The sequence below is a fragment of the Pristis pectinata genome, chromosome 28, assembly GCF_009764475.1.
Source record: "Pristis pectinata isolate sPriPec2 chromosome 28, sPriPec2.1.pri, whole genome shotgun sequence".
Taxonomy (NCBI): Eukaryota; Metazoa; Chordata; class Chondrichthyes; order Rhinopristiformes; family Pristidae; genus Pristis; species Pristis pectinata.
In genome coordinates, this window is record NC_067432.1 from 28,683,787 (window position 1) to 28,703,249 (window position 19,463).

The following is a 19,463-nucleotide window of genomic DNA, read 5'->3' on the forward strand; positions in this document are numbered from 1 at the left end:
ACGGCAAAGATGGCAAGAATAGACAGCCTTGGATGATAAAGGATATTGAAGGCAGGTATAGGCAACTGGGATTGAGGGAGTCTCGAGGAATATAGTGTGTAGAAAAGAACTTAAAAAAGAAATTAATGGGGCAAAAAGGGGCCATGAAACATCCTTGGCAAATAAGATGAAGGAGAAGCCCAGGACATTCCAAGTCTGTCAGGAGCCAGTGTGTAGCCAGCGAAATACTGGGTGCCTTAGGGGCCATAGGGTTAATCTATGTGGAGCCAGGTGATGTCAGTGAATTCCTAAATAAGTGTTTCTCAATTGTATTCACTAAGGAGAGGGACAAGGAGGTGGTGCATTCAGGGAGGGGGTACATGGCTAATCTGGAACAGGTCCGAATTAAGAATGAGGAGGTGTTAGATGTTATGGGATGCATAAGGCTTGATATATCCCCAGGGCCAGGTGAGGGAGGAGATTGCTGGGGCCCTGAAGGAGATCTTGGTATCTTTGTTAGCCACAGGTGAGGTACAGGAAAATGGAGGATAGCTAATGTTGTTCCCTTTATTTAAGAAGGGCAGCAGGTTAGGCTTGGTAACTACATGCCGGTAAGCCTTGTGTCAGTGGTAGGGAAATTACTGGAGAAAATCCAAAGGGATAGGATTAATGTAGATTTGGAAAGGCAGGGACTGATCCAAGATGGTCAGCGCGGCTTTGTGCAGCTTCTTCCTGTCTCATTAATTTGATTGGGTTTTTTGAGAAAGTAACTAAGAAGATTAATGAAGTCATGGCCATAGATGTTGTCTGTATGTACTTTAGTAAGTCATTTGACAAGGTCCCACATGGTAGGCTGATCCAGAAGATGAGGCACATGGGATCCAAGGCGAGCTGGCTAATTGGATCCAAAATTGCCCTGGTGATAGGAGGCACAGGGTAGTGTTGGAAGGTTGCTTTTCTGTTTGAAGTCAGTGGCCGTGGTGTACCACAAGAATCTGTGCTGGCACCCTTGTGCTTACGATATGTATTAACAATTTAGGAAGTATGATTAGTAAGTTTGCTGATAGCTGGTGGTGTTGAGGTTAGCAAGAAAGATTGTCTAAAGCTACAGCAGGATATAGATCAATTGGAAAGTTGGGCAGAGTATTGGGTGATCCCAACAAGAGTGACGTGATGCATTTTGGGAAGTCAAATAGGATGGGATATGTGGAGTAAATGGTAGGATGCTATAGAATCTTGATGAACAGGGACCTTGGAATCCCCCATCACAGGTAGATAGGGTGGTGAAGAAGGCATATGGCATGCTAGCTTTCATACGTTGGGGCACAGAATATAAAAGTTGGGACTTTATGTTACAACTTTACAAAACGCTGGTCAGACTTCACTTGGAGTAAGGTGCGCAGTTCTGGTCTCTACTCTATAGGAAGGATGTGATTGCACTAGGAAGAGTGCATAGGAGATTCACCAGAACATTGCCTGGATTGGAGAAATTTAGTTATGGGGAGAGATTGGATAGGCTGGGCTTGTTTCCTCCAGAGCAAAGGAGGCTGAGGGGTGACCTGATAGAGGTACGTAAGACGAAGAGAGGCATAAATATAATCTTCTTCTCATAGTAGGGATATCAAAAACAAGAAGGCATAGATTTAGGTGAGAGGAAGGCGTTTTAAAGGGGATTTGAAGAGTAAGTAAAGATGGAATCAGATACAGTCACTGTGTTTATGAGGCATTTAGACAGACACTTAAATGGGCAAGGCATAGGGGATACAGACCTAGAGCAGGCAAAACAGGACCAGTGTAGATGGGCAGAAAGATCGGCATGGATATGGTGGGCCAAAGGGGCGCGGGATTCTGTGCTGTACCACTCTGACTCTGACATTTACATTGCTTTGTACGTCACATCAGATGTTCTAACACACTTTGCAGCCATTAAACTTCTGTTACTCACACCTAAGCAAGCTATAACCTAACCCTAGCCCTAATGCACTATTAAAACCAGAGGAAACCAAAGTTATTCTGAATCCACAATCTTTTGAGATTAATCACAGGAGTTACACTTCAGAAAAATCTGTGTTGGAACGTTAACTTGCAGCTTTCAATCAATGGAATAACCTATCCATAAATTTATTAATAATAGGTTGCATTGTACATTATAACATTGAACTATTTTTAGCATTTTAATTTTACTAGCAATAACTTTCAAGTTACGGATCTTCAGTTGCAGAAGTAAATTCCAAAAGACTATTAGAAAGATGATCTTCAAGTTGATGTTTTCCCTTTTGGAACAATTTTTGGTGCTGATGCCACTCTTAAACAGGGTCTTCCTCCCTGTGGGGCTGCCCTGGTAACATTGGTTACAAGGATGTATTACAGATTAGCTACATCTCGAGGACAGGTACTGTGACTTCAAACCATCCCTTTAACCTAGAGAAAATTTCACTGTGGAGTGACGGTGCCTGCAGATGCCTCTCATTATTCTGTTTGATGAGACTTTAAACTGAGGCCCAGCTACTTGTTTTGGTGCCCAGTAAAACTATTTTGAAGAGTAGAAAGTTCTGGTGATCCAGTTAGTATTTCTTCCTAAAACAAGACTACTAAAACAGAATGATTGGACACTCTCCCTGTTCCTGTTCTTTGGATATTGCTGCCAAATAATCGGTGGTCTACAAAATTAAATGACTACACTTCAAAAAGTAGTTTGTAGGTTAATTTGACATCACCTGTACTGATTATGTATTTGTGTAATATTTTGTGTATGAAATTATGTTCTGTTTAGTGATTCTTCTCCCTCTTCTGCCTGTATGGTCATCTACTAAAATCAAGTCATTAAATTTTAAGTACGTTTGTCTCCTCTGAAACTTAATTTTTTTTTTGCAGACTGATGGTCCAAATCGATTTGAAATGAAGCTACGTCGTAACACAATCTTGGAAGACTCTTACAGAAAAATAATGTCTGTAAAGAGAGTAGAATTCCTTAAAGCCAGACTCTGGATTGAGTTTGATTCTGAGAAAGGATTGGATTATGGTGGTGTTGCCAGGGAATGGTTTTTTCTACTTTCCAAGGAGATGTTCAATCCATATTATGGGTTGTTTGAATATTCTGCCACGTATGTAAATGCTTTTCACCTTGAAAACTTCTTTCATGACAGAATCCTTAAGCTTGAAATTACAGGAAATTTGAACATTTTATTACTGTTGCACTGTTGTCTCGTTGCATTATTCCTACAGTATATAAGCAAAGGATTTTTGTTGCTGTGTCACAGTGGAATGGAGCTAATGTAGCGAAGATGCATTCAAATTGTCCAATGCTGTTCTTGAGAAGTTCCCAATCTTTATTCTTTATTACATACCCACTTCCAGGTTACCAGCTGCCTGAGTACCCCTCCCAGCATTTGCTTCATGTTTAACCCCTTAACTGCCAATGTTAGTTTGCCGGCCCTCAGCCCACTCTCTCTCTCCTGTCTGTTTCCTTGATCCACCCAGTACATACCAATGGCCCAACAAAGCCACTGTTGCACAGTTTCTCCATGAATCCCCCAGAGTTGTCTGTATACCTCCTGGAGTATCATTACCTTGGTTTGGGAGCCTTCATTCTATTGGGTCAATGTTGATCAGAATCACTTTATGTTGGATTTTAATCTTAATGGAATAGATTTTGCATTAATGACATTTTTAACTCTTGTCATGTGCCTAATCGTCTAACCTAATCAAATAACCTCCTTTCTCCTATAGGGACAATTATACCTTACAGATAAACCCAAACTCTGGACTATGCAATGAGGAGCATGTGTCTTACTTCAAGTTCATAGGTCGTGTAGCTGGAATGGCGGTTTTTCATGGGAAATTGTTAGATGGTAGGTACACAGATTTGCATTGCTGAAGATGCAATTTAATGTATTTTTAAATAAAAAAATGTTTGTAAACTTCATAAAAGACAAGAATTCTGTGCTATTGCAGATGATGAAATACTTACATGGTTATATAAACCAAATGAGATTTCTGTTGTTCATTACATAGGATTCTTTATCAGACCGTTGTACAAAATGATGCTTCAGAAGCCAATAACATTGCAAGATATGGAGTCAGTGGTAAGTTTTCCATATTGTAATTAAACAGAATAGATTTTCTTTTGGTCACATTACTGTGCTGTATGAAAGTTAAGGACGATATAGCACAGAAACAGGCCCCTCAGCATACCCTGCCCATGCCAACCATCAGATATTATCTAGGAGCACTTGATCCATAGTCTTTTATGTCATGGTGATTCAAGTGCTTGTTGTGAAAATACTTGCCTCCACCAACCGTTCAGGCAGTGAGTTCCAGATTCCAACCCCACATTGGGTAGATCATCCGTCATCAGGTAGAGTGCAGTGGTTGTTCTCACTTGTCTAACTTGTGGTGTGGATGCAAACTGTTGGACTTTTGTTTTCTGTTTACTTCCCAGTAATTAGCACTGGAATTACAGTATCACTACTGTATCACAGTAATTAGCACGGTAGCTTAGCGGTTAGCGCGATGCTATTACAGCGCCAGCAATCGGGGTTCGATTCCCTTCGCTATCTGTAAGGAGTTTGTACGTTCTCCCGTGTCTGCGTGGGTTTCCTCCGGGTGCTCCAGTTTCCTCCCACATTGCAAAGACATACGGGTAGGTTAATTTGAGTTTAAAATAGGTGGCGCGGACTCGTTGGGCCGGAAGGGCCTGTTACCACGCTGTAAATAAGATTTTAAAAATTTTTTTAAAAATTTTAAAAAGTGCCACCATCTCAATGTAGAGAGCACAGAGTGATGCCCACAATGGACAAATAACTAGCTAATCACAAACCTGAGAAATGGGTGTGGAAATTCAAAATGCTAATTAGCTACCAAAACTTCCTTGATATTCTAATGGTGATGCTGGTTACTTGTTCAAAATTTGAAGTTCCCTCCAGGAGATCAGTCACTTCTAATATGTTGACAAACCTCTTCATTAACTTGCAAAGATGGCCTTAATTCCTCCTGAGAGATAACATTCCAATTTAAATAAATGATGGAATTTTCCCCTATGTTCTTGAGGATGAGAATAAGCTGGAGACCTCAAGAACTGATCACTTTGCAAATCTTTGCAAAAATTGAATGGATTGGAGTGTTACAGTATATAAGGGTTGAAAATTGATAGTTCATAAGCTTGTGTACAGTTTCGGAGAGCATATGAAATCGATGTAGTTTCAGGATATTCCAAGGCATTTTTCAGCCAATATACAACAGTTTGTGCACAGCAAGCTTACCCATCCAGCAGTTAAATGAATGACCAAGTTTATTTCAGATGGTGTAAAACACTATGATGCTGGAGAGATCAGCAGGCCAGGCAGCATCCCTGGAGAAAAGCACGTGGTCAATGTTTCGGGTCAGGACCCTTCTTCAGGACTGAAGATAGGAAAAGGGGAAGCCCAATATATAGGAGGGAAAAGCAGAGCAGTGATAGGTGGACAAAAGAGGGGAGGCGGGGTGGGCACAGGGTGGTGATGGGTAGATGCAGGTAAGAGATAGTGATAGGCAGGTGTGGGGGAGGAGGGGAGAGCAGATCCACTGGGGGATGGGTCAAAGGTAAGGAGAGAGAAGAAAAAGATATAGAAACAAAAAAGAGGCTAGGAAAGGGAAGAAGAGAAGAAGCATGGTTGGGGGGTGGTTGGGGGGAAGGGGGGTGGGTATTACCTAAAGTGGGAGAATTCAATGTTCATGCCGTTTGGCTGCAAGGTTCCAAAACGGAAAATGAGGTACTGTTCCTCCAGTTTGTGCTTGGAATTCATCTACTGCATTCGGTGCTCCAAGTGTGGCCTCCTCTACATTGGTGAGACCAAACGCAGACTAGGTGACCGTTTCGCAGAACACCTGCGCTCCGTCCGTAACTGTGACCTGCATCTCCCCGCTGAATTCCAGGAAGGGTCCTGAACCGAAACGTTGACCGCCTGCTTTTCTCCACGGATGCTGCCTGGCCTGCTGAGTTCCTCCGGCATCATCGTGTTTTACACCATCTTGTTTGTCATTTGGATACCAGCATCTGCAGTCCTTTGTTTCTCTAGTATTATTTCAGAGGGTGGTTGAGGGATAAGAAGTGACAAAGTGTTTACCATATCAAAGTTAGCTGAGGAAAATTGTTTTGTGCATTTAAAGCTTCATTGAGAGAAATCATTTGCATCTATAACTTAAGATTACATATCATTTGCAAATGTGGGAGACTGGTGAACAAGTGGATGCAGTGACAACGGAGGCAAGGTAAATAACTGCAAAGTGAGGCAATAGAAATGTTTATAAGGCACATGAAATGTATGAAGTTCATTGAAGGAGGTACACAAAACAATATCTATGCAGGGGCTCAAACAAAAGGTGCCAGGAATCCTTTCAGTATTACATCAGCAAATGAATAGAGGAGGAAGTCTAAATCCTAGGGAACTTGTAGGATGAGGAACAGGCCATAAATATCCTAAATTGCAGCTTCTAAGCTCAGACAGATTCTTTTCAATCAGAGAGTGCATCAGCAGTTTAATCTTGTACAGGAAGACGTGAAGACATCCCTCATTGTAATACAACTATTTCAGATCGGAACTGAGGTATCTACTTATATATATAATGTGCAGATGTCTATTGCCATAACTATATTTTGTATACCAAAATTAAATTATCATATTTCTTTATTTTTTCTTATTTTAACTGTGCTATTGCGTCTCTCACTTCCTCGGCCGATCCATCATAAATTCCCAGTTTAGCCTCTTGCTCTGCAAATTTTCAGCCAAAGAAAGCTATTTTCAATAATCCTCCTGCTATAGTTCAAGCAAAGAAATTTCCTCTTGCTTTTCCAAAACCTCATTCCTTACAAATATTTGCCGTGTCTGAAGTCCTTCTAAAAGCAAACTCAGCTTTTCAGCATGTGTATGGGTCTAGCCAGGTTCCTGCTTTTTTTCCCAGCTTTGTCCTTGGCTCACATTTTTACTCTAATTGTGGCCAAACATATTTGATCCTGGATGCAGTTCAGTTAGGCTAAACCCATTCAGCGAACCCAATTTATAAAAGCAGTCAAAACCTTGACCGGCAAAAAAAACAAAATAATTTTGAATCCAGCGTTCGTCTCCCGGTAAATGGGACGTGGGAGATGGAATGAAGCCAAATTTTTAAATGTTGGCATACTTCTCCCTCACAGTATAAATTTTGAAGTAATTTGGGAAAAGTCCCTTGTTTTTTTTCTAGAATTAGGAGTTTGTAAAATATAAATGATTACAGCACCTTTGAATTTGTGTTGCAGTTGGAAAAAGATTTATAAATGGGAAGCTATAATTGAATAATATGAATTTTAACCTTCAATATTACAGGATAGCGAGTATTACAATTCATTGATGTGGATTCTTGAAAATGATCCTACTGATTTGGATCTTCGATTTGTGGTTGACGAGGAGCTGTTTGGTCAGGTTGGTATGCACATGTGTGCACATTATCAGTAATTTACAGCTGACAGTTGCTATGGTTTGTTGATTGCTTTAAGTACAAACCACCACCTGAATTTATAATTTGTAGCAACCCAAAGAAACTCTAATAAAATCACCCTTTGAGTGCAGTGCAGCAATATTTAGCTCCAGCTCTTATTTTGTTATCCTCCTTCATTAACCTTCATGGGATCCATTTATATATCCATCGCATTATGATTTTCATCTTGCATTTTGTATCCTGCTAGTGCAGAGTATGAGGTAACTTTGATGTAAGTTGGGTTAAATTGTAGCAACATTGTAAATGAAGAAATGCCACGTTTAGTGTCCCTGTTAGAATGCTATTTTTTTTGATGGTACTGGAACCAGTTTTTGATTGCAGCATCTTTCTTCAATGTTGTCATTGCACTAATTGACTGTCTCAGTCCTGTGTTCACAATACTGCGGATTAAAGCTCCCACGACAACTATTATTTCATTCGACAAATGATACAGCTGAATATTTAGCATCCGACATTTCTGAACATTTATTGTATTTGTACTTTCCCTGTTCACCTTCTTAGGGAATAGAAGAACTGTCAGAAATCATTTCATTGGAATTGATAATTTTCTCTGTTAGTTACTCAACAAGGCACTTCACAGTGCTCCAATTACCTCTGCGGTATGCCTGTAATCAAGGTGTGACGTGGTCCGTTAGATGTGAAGTTTGAAATTGCTGAACCTTTTGACTTTGGGGAGTTCAAAAAGAAATATAATTTACTTTTTTGCAAATGTGTGGGTAAATTTACAGGATATTTTTGGCTACCTGGTGATCGGTGGAAGGAAATGGCCTTTTAAGCCATGATTATATGAATGACAGAAAGTACTCAGTAACAATTCTTAGCAATGGGCCTCATTGGGCTTTGGCACCAGATTCATTTGTTGCTTGAATAAGTGTTAAATTTAACCAATTGAGGTGTGGGATAGTAGTTAAAGCTATCCTTTACAACCTCCAGAAACAAAATATAATGACTATTATTTCTAGTTATTTCCATGATACAGTTCTATCAGTCTGCTAAAATTTCATTTCATTTGGTTGGGGAAATGCCTTATAAGACAGTTAAACTCAGGTTATTACAGTAAAAGTTGTTACATGTGTTTAACTTGCATTATCGTTACAATGGTTTGTCATATTGGAAAAACAAAAGGAACCAGTTATTTTGGCCATATTGCCAGTGTTATATTCAATTTTACGTTACCAGTTGATAAGTCTTGCATGCCATTTGAAAGCTTTCATTGTGTTGCATGTGGCAATGAATGGACCAACTGTGGTCCTAACTGCCCTCTGGTGGTTTTGTAGTTTGTTAAATCTTGGATTATTTTTCCCTTCCACCAGACCCAGCAACATGAGCTGAAACCTAATGGATCAGAAATATTGGTTACAAACAAAAACAAGAAAGAGTATATTCAGTAAGTGTTTTGGAGTTTCTGACATTATATCCTCTGTTTTGTGCACACATTTTAACATGTATGGATAAGGTTAGATATTTTAACTTTTAGTTTAAATATATTCACATCAGTGTTTTGCTCAATATTTCCCACTCATGGAGATCAGTGATGTCCTTCTGAGGAAATCCTCTGTTTTGATTCGTGCTGCTAGACATAAATTGACCATGAGGTAACTGCAGAGTGAATCTCATTTTAATTTTTCCAAGAGTAAACTCTTGCCCATCAATATCTTTTTCCACCTTTATCAGCAGCATTATGTTGATCCATTCTAATATTAGTTACCTTTGTGCTTTTTCTGAGTGAGATGGTGTGTGATGCTCAATTACTGTTGGAATATGGGCAACTTTGTGCTGGGAGCAGGATGCAACTGATAACTGGGTTGGAACTGTGTAGTATATTTAACTTGCAAGTTTAAATTTACAGGAAATTGGCTGCAAGGACAAGTCAGGGATCTACAGGCTGTATCATCAGTGGTGGGAAAGTTACTGGAGGGGATTCTGAGGGACAGGATCTATCAGCATTTGGAATGGCAAGGACTAATTAGGGACAGTCAGCACAGCTTTGTGTGTGGGAAATCATGGCTAACAAATTTGAGTGAGCTTTTTGAAGAGATGACCAAGAGAATTGATGAGGCCAGGGCAGTGGACATTGTCTACATGGACATTAGCAAGACCCCACATGGTAGGCTAGTCCAGAAGATTACATCACATGGGATCCAGGGTGAGCTAGCCAATTGGGTACAAAGTTGGCTTGGTGATAGAAGTCAGAGAGTGGTAGTGGAGGGTTGTTTATCAGAATAGAGGCATGTGACCAGTGGTGTGCCACAAGGATCACTGCTGGGTCCTCTGTTGTTTGTCATCTGTATTACCAACTTGGATGAGAATGTAGTTGGCACGAAAAATAAGTTAGTGGATGACACCATGGTGGTGTAGTGGACAGTGAAAAGGGTTATCTAAGATTACAACAGGATCTAGATCAACTGGTGAAGTGGGCCAAAGAATGGAAGATGTAATTTAACTTGGACAAATATGAGGTGTTACACTTTGGTAAGTTAACCAGCACAGGACTTGCGCAGTAAATGGTAAAACCCTGGAGAGTGTTCTAGAACAGAGACACCCAGGGATACAGGTACATAGTTCCCCAAAGATGGAGACACAGGGAGACTGGCGGGTGAAGAAGGCATTTGGCATGCTGCCTTCATCGATCAGGGCATTGAGTGCTGGAGTTAGACCTGTACAAGTCATTGCTGAGACCGCACTGGGGTATTGTGTGCAGTTCTAGTTGCCTAGCTACAAGAAGGATGCCATTAAACTGGAAAGGGTGCAGAAAACATTCATGAGGATGTTACCGATACTGCAGGGCTTGAGTTACAAGGAGAACCCAGACAGGCTGGGACTGTTTTCTCTGGATTGCAGGAGATTGAGGAGTGAGCTTGTATATAAAATCATGAGGGGCTTAGATAAGGTGGGTGGTCACAATCTTTTTCCCAGGGTAGGGGAGTCTAAAACTGGAGGTCATAGATTCAAGGTGAGAGGGGGAAGATTTAAAAGGGATATGAGGGGCAACATTTTCACACAGAGGGTGGTGCGTGTATGGAACGAGCTGCCAGATGAAGCTGTAGAGGCGGGTACAATTACAATGTTTAAAAGTCATTTAGGATGGATGGGAAAGGTTTATAGGGACATGGGACAAACACAGGCAAATGGGACTAGCTCGGGTAGACGTGGGTGAGTTAGGCCGAAGGGCCTGTTTCTGTGCTGTATAACTCTGAGTTTTTGAGTTCAATCTCTGGTCCCAGAGGAAGGAGGAAGATACTGCAATGCAGATTGAAACCAGTTAGAACAAACTAATTGGACTGAATTTTTGTGCACTAATTATATAAACCTGTGGTGTGGGATCTGTTAATGAAGCATTTTGTGGACTTTCTGCTTCTTTTTTAGCCTGGTGATGCAGTGGAGGTTTGTCAATCGAATCCAGGAGCAAATGAATGCTTTTAAAGAGGTAACAAGAGGAAAGAAAAATTACTTCTCAATTACATAATTCAACAGACTCATAATGATAACTAACAAGATTAACTCTAGTACTGAAAATCTTTACCATTCAATTCATGCAGAGGTGCAGTAAATTAGAAAGAAAGGCAAGTGTTGTCCTACCACCAAACTGAAGCCATCATCCTGTTAGTTTGGACTGCACCTCAACTGAATCAAGCCTAATATGGTGTGAAATGCTGCAAATTCAATAGGATTCTCTCCTTTCTTTCACCAAGTTTCACAGTCACCAGTGCACAAATGGTTACACTTGCATTTGTTGCAGACTTTCTGAGTGAGGTTTTGCATAGGAAATTGGCGATTAGAAAGTCATTTTGGTACATTCCTCGGGGGACTGGAACCTGGATGATCAGGGCAAGCAGTCATGTTTGTCTTTAACCAGTCAGATTGCAGAATTCTTAATTAGGCAAAGTGAGACTGAACCACAAAGGGCAAGTTTGGATTTTTAATTTAATGCCAAATCATTTGCAAAAACCAAGACAGGAAAAAAAAAGAAAGATGGAATTGAAGGAAGGAAAATAGAAAAAAATAAAATGTAAAATCTCAACTGTAGTTAAAATTGTATATGAATGAGGCTCCTTACAGGTAAAAGTTAATTTTCAGCAATAACAGCCTACATATTTGAAAGTAGTGAAATGCACTAAGATGAAGCATTACCAACCAACATGTGACCCTGAGCCACATCAGGAGATTTTAGGGAAGATTAGAGATGGGTTTCAGTGAATGCCTTAGAGAAGGGGGAGATAAAGGCAAGAAGCTTACCAAAGGGGACACTCGAGAGACTGGGAGAAGCATGGATATTTCAGGGGCATGTAGAGCCTAGAGGGGCTTTCACATTTAATGAGGGATGAGGCAACCAAGGTGAGATTCTTCCTAAAGAGGAGAATTTTAAATTAAGGCATTGTTTAGCCAAAAATCTGTGCACATCAGAGCTTCTGAAATTCTTTATGAGGAGCGCTGCAAATTAATTATTTAATTGCTATGGGGCTGTGATACAGGGTTGCCAATATGTGTGATCTTCAGAGTAACAAAAGTTGGTATATCGAATTTTAAAATAATGTTTTACCTAGACAACTTAGATGAGAGGCATTACTGCTACATTTGCTGCAAATGCTCACGGCAAAATCCTGATATTTCATTTTCTAGGGTTTCTTTGAACTGATCCCACAAGATCTCATAAAGATATTTGATGAGAATGAATTGGAGGTAACCTTTTGCAGTCTTCATTTTGATTACAATTCTAGGTTTATACTAACCTCTGTTCCTTGCTTTGATGAGATTTGAACATTGTCTTTCAGCTGTTGATGTGTGGACTTGGAGATGTGGACGTGAATGACTGGAGGGAGAACACCAAGTACAAAAATGGCTACAGTGCAAACCATCCTGTCATCCAGTGGTTCTGGAAGGTAGTGCAAGACCAGGAAATAACATGCAATGCACGCAACTGCAGATGTTGGCCTGAAATTTTCCTAATACTTTAGCTTTCAGGCATTAGTCTATTTATCCTTTGTTTTCTTCCTACATTTTTCAAGATGTGCGTGTCGGTGGCAGTAGAGCATTTATTGTCCATCACATGAGTTTAGAACTTAACTTGAGAACATGGATTTTAGCGAAGCCTTTGGCAAGCGTCAGTGTGATAGGCTGGTCTGGAAGAGCATAAGACATAGGAGAAGAATTGGGCCATTCGGCCAATCGAGTCTGCTCCGTCATTCAATCATGGCTGATTTTATTTTCAACCCCATTCTCCTGCCTTCTCCTCGTAATCCGTAACCCCCTTACCAATCGAGAACTGAGTGATTGGAAGGTTAGGTTGCGTGGGGTCCTGGGTGAGCTAACCAATTAGATGCAAAATTGGCTTAGTGGAAGGAGATGTAGGGTGGCATTGGAGGGCTGCGAGCAGTGGTGTGCCACAGGGATTGGCGCTGGGTCCACTATTCTTTGTCATCCAGATCGCGAATATAGATGACAATGTTGTTAACATGGTTAGTAAGTTTGTGGATGACACCAAAGTGAAGAAGGTTATATGAAATTACAAAGGGAGCTTGATCAACTGGGGAAGTGAGCCAAAGAATGGTATCTTCAGACAAGTTGCACTTTGGTCAGTTAAACCAGGGCAAGCCTTGCACACTGAATGGTAGGGCCCTGGAGAATATTGTAGAACAGAGAGAACTAAGGGTCCAGGTACATACAGTAGTTCTCTGAAAGTGGTGACACAGGTAGGGAGGGTCATGAAGAAAGCATTTGGCACACTTGCCTTCATTGGTCAGGGCACTGAGTGCAGGAGTTGGGAGGTCATGTTACAACTGTGCAAGTCACTGGTGAGACCACACTTGGAGTATTGTGTGCAGTTCTGGTCGTCCAGCTACAGGAAGTATATTGTTTAGCTAGAAAGGATTCAGAAAAGATTCACAAAGATGTTACTGGGACTGGAGGACTTGAGTTATAAGGAGAGGCTGGATAGGCTGAGACTTTTTACCCTGGAGCGTAGGAGGCTGAGAGGTTACCTTGCAGAGGTACATAAAATCATGATGTGTATATATGGTGAATGGTCACCGTCTTTTACCCAGGATAGGAAAGTCTAGAACTAGACGGCACAGGTTTAAGGTGAGAGGGGAAAGATCTAAAAGGGACCTGAGGAGCAACTTTCTCATGCAGAGGGTGGTGGGTATATAGAATGAGCTGCCAAAGGAAGCTGTAGAGGCAGGTACAATTACAACGTCTGAAAGACATTTGGATAGGTTCATGGATAGGAAAGGTTTTGAGGGATATGGGCCAACCGTGGGCAAATGGGACTAGCTCAGGTAAACAACTTGGTTGGCCTGGACAAGTGGGGCTGGTCTGTTTCTGTGCTGTATGACTGTGACTGTGAGAGCACTGATAGACTTATGGAAGTATGATCTTATAGTGGTATGGAATCGCTGCTTGACGAGGGGAAGGATTGGAAGCTTAATGATCCTGGTTACATGGGTTTTGGAGGGGTAGATAGAGAGCACAGAAACGGGCCCTTTGGCCCATCATGTCATGCTGACTATTGAACTTGCATAGACTAGTTCCATTTACATGACTTGGGTCTGTAGCCTTCTATGCCCTGGTGATCCAAGTGTTTGACTAGATGCTTCTTAAATCTATGAGAGTCTCTGCCTCCATTACCAATGCATCAGGATTCCAACCACTGTGTGGAAAAATTGCCCCTGACAATGCAAAAGCCCTAATTTTAATAGCCCTAATATTAATGAGGGTACAGTCGATGTAAAAGGTGTAGAGAACACAGAATTCATTACTTGCATTCCAGAAAACTTTTTTAGCTAGTACATAGCAATCTCAACAAGGGGAGTTGTTGGCAGAAGAGGTGCTTCTGGGTATATGGAAGGAGTATCAGTGAGAATGTAATTGCAGTGATTATAATTCAATTAGATTAGATGAGTTGAAGCCAGTGGACATCGATTTAGAGGATTAGAGGGGAGATGAAGAAAAGTTTTTGCACAGAGCAGTAGTAGGGTGCTGGTACTTATTGACTAAAAAAGGAGGTTGAAGCAGAAACACTCATCATATTTAAAACTTGGATGAGTGTTTGAAGAGCTGTGACCACAGCTAGTGCCGGGAGGTGGAATCAGATTTTATGGGCTGAATGGTCCCCAGTGTCATAAATTTTCCATAATTCATTCGGCGCTCTGAAAGTGGTCCTAACGGTTTCAGCCTTGTCTTTCACACTCACGTGGTGGGCCCTGCCATCATTGAGGATGGGGATATTCTTAGAGCAGTCTCGTTCCATGTGGCTGGTATGGTAGGACTGCAGACCTTTGACCAGATCTGGTGGTTGTGGGACCTCTGAGCTTTCTCAGTTGTGTGCTGCATTTGCCGTTCAGCGTGCGTCCAGACCTGTGCTGCAGCTTTGCCAGATCGACAGCTCTTTTTCAGGACTCGCTGTTGCTCCTGGCATGGCCATCTGCACTTCTCATTGGGCCAAGATTAATCTCCTGGATTAGGGAGATCTCCTTCTGGTAAAATTGGCCTTGAGATTATTGGTTGTACTGGATACATTTCTGCTGCTGATGGCCCACAATGTTTTGTGAGCTCCTAGATTTGAGCTGCCAGATGTGTTCTGAGCCAACCACATTTGACACGATGACTCTGCCACATCAGGTGATGGAGTGAGCAAGTGTTGGCGTTACCGAGATACTCCCACACCCAGGGCAGATTTTGTGCCCTTGCTATTTTTAGCGCTTCTTCCAAGTTTCCAACATGACTCATCAACTGAGAGAGAACAGTAGGTAATAATCAGGAGATTTCCTTGCCTTGGCTTAATCTGATGCCATAGTTCCAGGCATCTGGAATGAACGTTGAGGATTCCCAGAGCTGCTCCCTCCCACCTGTACACCACTGTACCTCAGGCAGGTCTGTCCTGCTGATGGGGCACATGTACCCAGGGACTGTAGTGGAGGAATATGAACATTGACTGTATGGTGTGGTTTTATGTCAGGCTGATCCTTGACTGTGGGAGAGCTCACCCAACTTGATCAGCATTCCTTCTGTGTTCATGTGGAGGACTTTGCTAGGTTGAGTGTGCTGGAAATGTTTCTGCTATTCCTGAACTAAATGCCCTGGTCTATGCTTGAATGTTGTGGTCACAATATAGCTGAGCTTTTGCCTCAGCCACTTCAAACGGTAATGTTGCTGTGTGTGTGTGTGTATGTGTGTGTGTAAAAAAAAAGCAGTTCAAAGAAATACTTAACATGTGTTCTGATAATGGTGTTAGACAAGGGACTAGGGAGATAGAGGCAAAGGAAGAGAAATGTGAACACCATAGTGTGTAGAATGTTTGTGTATGTGGAACAAAAGTGAAAAGTGTAAAAAGATAATTAATTTTTAATTCTTGTCTTCAGACTGTGCTGTTGATGGATTCAGAAAAGCGCATTAGATTCCTGCAGTTTGTGACTGGCACCTCACGAGTGCCCATGAACGGATTTGCTGAACTGTACGGTAAGAGTGTGGAGCATGGAAATTCAGTTCCCATAGTGAATTAGTTATTTTTCTCTTTCAAATATCCAAGGTGAATAAATCCAGAAATCTATGATTCTGTTGTTAATTTTAAATGGGTGAAAGATTTATTTCTATTTTGAAATGCTATGCTCTTGTCTTTATTCTAGGATCAAATGGACCACAGTTATTTACTATTGAGCAGTGGGGAACACCTGAAAAATTACCAAGAGCTCACACATGGTAACTTCTACATTTTGTCTTTTATAAATGTGTGTCAGTGCAACAGTGTCAGAAAAATAACTGCATCCACTGGCTGATTCTGAAATGTTGAAGGTTAACAAAAAAACTCATGGATGGCTAAAATGACATTAAATGCAGATTGTTCAATCTTTTTCCAGTTTCAATCGCCTGGATCTGCCGCCTTATGAATCATTTGAGGAGTTACGAGAGAAGCTTCACCTGGCAATAGAGAACACTGAGGGTTTTGATGGTGTGGACTGAGCGACCACAGCTGGTGGGTGTAGCTTGGTCACATCATGCAGCAAATGGACTGAAATATGTAGCCAATTATCCAGCATTGGAATTGCCAGGTTAATTCATGTATGTAGGAAAAGCTGTCTTTTTATTGTTAATAAATAACTAACAGACCGAGTTTTCAGTAAACATTTACATAATTTCCCAAACTTTTGTCTTTGAAGCTATGATTTGTGTTTTATTTGTTAACTGTTGAATATTGCTTTGACACACTTAACTGTGAGGATACAGTTAGTATAGTTTAACTCAAAGTCCCAATCACTTCAGTGACCTCATGATCCAGTATCTGATGCTTGATGTTGTTCAGAATTAATTCTGTACAACACTCATTAAGATTCAATAACCTGTGCTACTGTCAGTCACTCCTGTACCTTCTCCCCAGTCTTTATTACCATGTTTAGTCACTACAATTTGGTCACTGAGGTGCCAAATGTAGCTTAGTAACCTCATAGTTTTAGGTAACATATGTAGCATAAATGTTAAGTTTTCCCAACAATAATTTTGTGTAGGTTAAAAGTTGCTGACATTTAGTCATACAGCTGCAACAACAACTGCAACCTTAACTCTAAAAATAAATGGGCAAATTACTGTGAATATTGAAGGTAAACCTGTAGTCTGAAAGGAGGTTGAAGCTCTGGTGCCAAATTTAGGTTTTGGAATGTAATTTGGTCACAAGCTACAAGGATTTAGCTGAACTGTGTTTATTTCTGAAACCTGTTTTGATCTTCATTTCAGAAAATGTGAATATGATCAATATGACTATAATTATTGATGCTTTCAAAAACAATCTTGCATTTTCCACTTGACCATTGATCTTCCTTTCTGAGGATTCCAGATGCTGTACTTAATACTCAACAGATGTTGGTTGCAGAGCTTATGCTTGCAAGCTTACTTAATTATGGTGGCTTGTCTCTGTACACGGAGGAAGGAAGGAGGCTGCTGAAGATTTGCTGGGTGTGCTATGTTTACACAGTGGATCATACTCTACACTTTTTTAAAATTTCCCCTTGTTACTGTTGTTTTACAAATTAAGTTCAGTGTAACTTTTTTTTAGGACTCCAACAAGTTGAAAAATCTAAATTGTTTGATGAATGAAACCTGTACTCTGCGATGCTTTTTTATAGTGCAAATTGTAAATTGGACTTTGTGAAAAAAGGCAACCTATTTTATGGTGAAATAAAATATGCCTGACATCTTACAAGTCAAAAAAGCATGAAGCATAAACCTTATCAATGAAAAAACAATTAAGTCTTCACTTTTAGAAAACAAGTACTCCTATACAGTGGGTCAGATCCATTACCTGGACTTGACTTTTCTTACATGGATTAATGTGTCTAAATCAAACTGATTGCAGGGTAGAATACCAGCAATCAGAGTTTTTGAGAAGTGCTGGCTTAATCACGGATATAATGACAAAGATGTTGTTTCTGCCAGTTCAGGATGCAGAAAAATGATTTGAATATTGTAACAATTCGTCTTAAATGCGGACTTCTATGGAAGAGACTTCTTCATATAGTATAACTAATGACTATTAAAGTTACCCTTCTTCAATTATAGTTTTGAGTATAAGGCATTTATTATAGGATGCGTGTATATATTACAAACCATAGTGATTCCAGATTGTACATCTACCATAAATTATATTTGTGTTCTGCACAATATATATTCACTTCGGATTTGTAAATATCTTACGAAAATAATCCACTAACTTTTATAGTTATATTAAAAAGATGATGCATGCATTATTATCTTTCATATTTAAGGTTGTAATTTAGAATAGAATTTGAGACAGAAGAGTTGATGGAAACAATTTTGTAAATACATTGTGTACTTACGAAGAAATGAATTAAATTCAGTTGGAAAATGGATTTTGTGTATGACACTGGGGAAGTTGATGTATGAAGTCTATTTATAATAAAACACTTTTCATGGAAAATTGGAGCTTGATTTTAAATTTTTTAAAAAAATTTTATTTACAGCGTGGTAACAGGCCCTTCCGGCCCAACGAGTCCGTTTTAAACCCAAATTAACCTACCTGTACGTCTTTGCAATGTGGGAGGAAACCGGAGCACCCGGAGGAAACCCACGCAGACACAGGAGAACGTACATACTCCTTACAGACAGTGATGGGAATCGAACCCCGATCGCTGGCACTGTAATAGCATCGCGCTAACCGCTACGCTACGGTGCTGCTTTTCAAAAGCATCCTTTTGTGTTATTTCAGTATCTAATAGCTTTGTTTTCAATATTCCTCTCCCCCCTCAAGTTGCTTTGGGGCCCTCCTGTTATTGCATCTGGACACACAGCTTTACAAAACTCTAGTTAGACCACACTTAGAGTACTGTGTTCAGTTCTGGTTGCCGCATTTTAGGAAGGACGTGGAGGCGTTGGAGAGGGTGCAGAGGAGATTTACCAGGATGCTGCCTGGATTAGAGCGTATGGAATATGAGGAAAGGCTTAAGGTGCTAGGGCTTTATTCACTGGAAAGGAGGAGGATGAGAGGAGACATGATAGAGGTATATAAAATATTGAGAGGAATAGATAGAGTAGACAGTCACCGCCTCCTTCCCAGGGCACCAATGCTCAAGACAAGAGGGCATGGCTTTAAGGTTATGGGTGGGAGGTTCAGGGGAGATGTCAGGGGGAGGTTTTTCACCCAGAGAGTGGTTGGTGCATAGAATGCACTGCCTGGGGTGGTGGTGGAGGCAGATACATTGGACAGGTTCAAGGGCCTGTTTTGTGCTGTATGGTTCTATGGTTCATTCGATTGTTAACTGTATTTATGGTGTATAATAAAACAAGGAACAGTAACAAACTATTGCCAACACAAATGGGGTATGATCTGCAGTCAGGCTTCTGCTGTTGCACCTTGACTTTAAAGGGCTCGTCTCTTTGCCGGCACCACCTGGGAGCTTGTTTTATGGGATTGGTTGTAATCTTCAACCGAGGGCACCCTCTACCAACTTCACCATTGCTTAATCCAG

At 40.7% G+C, this 19,463-nt stretch overlaps 1 protein-coding gene across 3 annotated transcripts in view; it reads left to right on the forward strand.

Moving 5' to 3' along the window:
• Window positions 1–18,408, forward strand: part of nedd4a (NEDD4 E3 ubiquitin protein ligase a) — a 139,168-nt gene extending 120,760 nt beyond the window's left edge. For all 3 annotated transcript variants that reach the window (XM_052040374.1, XM_052040375.1, XM_052040376.1), the window contains 11 exons: window positions 2,854–3,083; window positions 3,709–3,830; window positions 3,994–4,064; window positions 7,320–7,415; window positions 8,805–8,878; window positions 10,858–10,918; window positions 12,112–12,171; window positions 12,264–12,371; window positions 15,849–15,945; window positions 16,113–16,185; window positions 16,344–18,408. In XM_052040374.1, the coding sequence (XP_051896334.1) occupies window positions 2,854–3,083; window positions 3,709–3,830; window positions 3,994–4,064; window positions 7,320–7,415; window positions 8,805–8,878; window positions 10,858–10,918; window positions 12,112–12,171; window positions 12,264–12,371; window positions 15,849–15,945; window positions 16,113–16,185; window positions 16,344–16,446 (1,095 nt within the window). In that variant the 3' untranslated portion in view covers window positions 16,447–18,408. The remainder of the gene's footprint in view (window positions 1–2,853; window positions 3,084–3,708; window positions 3,831–3,993; window positions 4,065–7,319; window positions 7,416–8,804; window positions 8,879–10,857; window positions 10,919–12,111; window positions 12,172–12,263; window positions 12,372–15,848; window positions 15,946–16,112; window positions 16,186–16,343) is intronic.
• The last annotated feature ends 1,055 nt before the right edge of the window (window positions 18,409–19,463 follow it).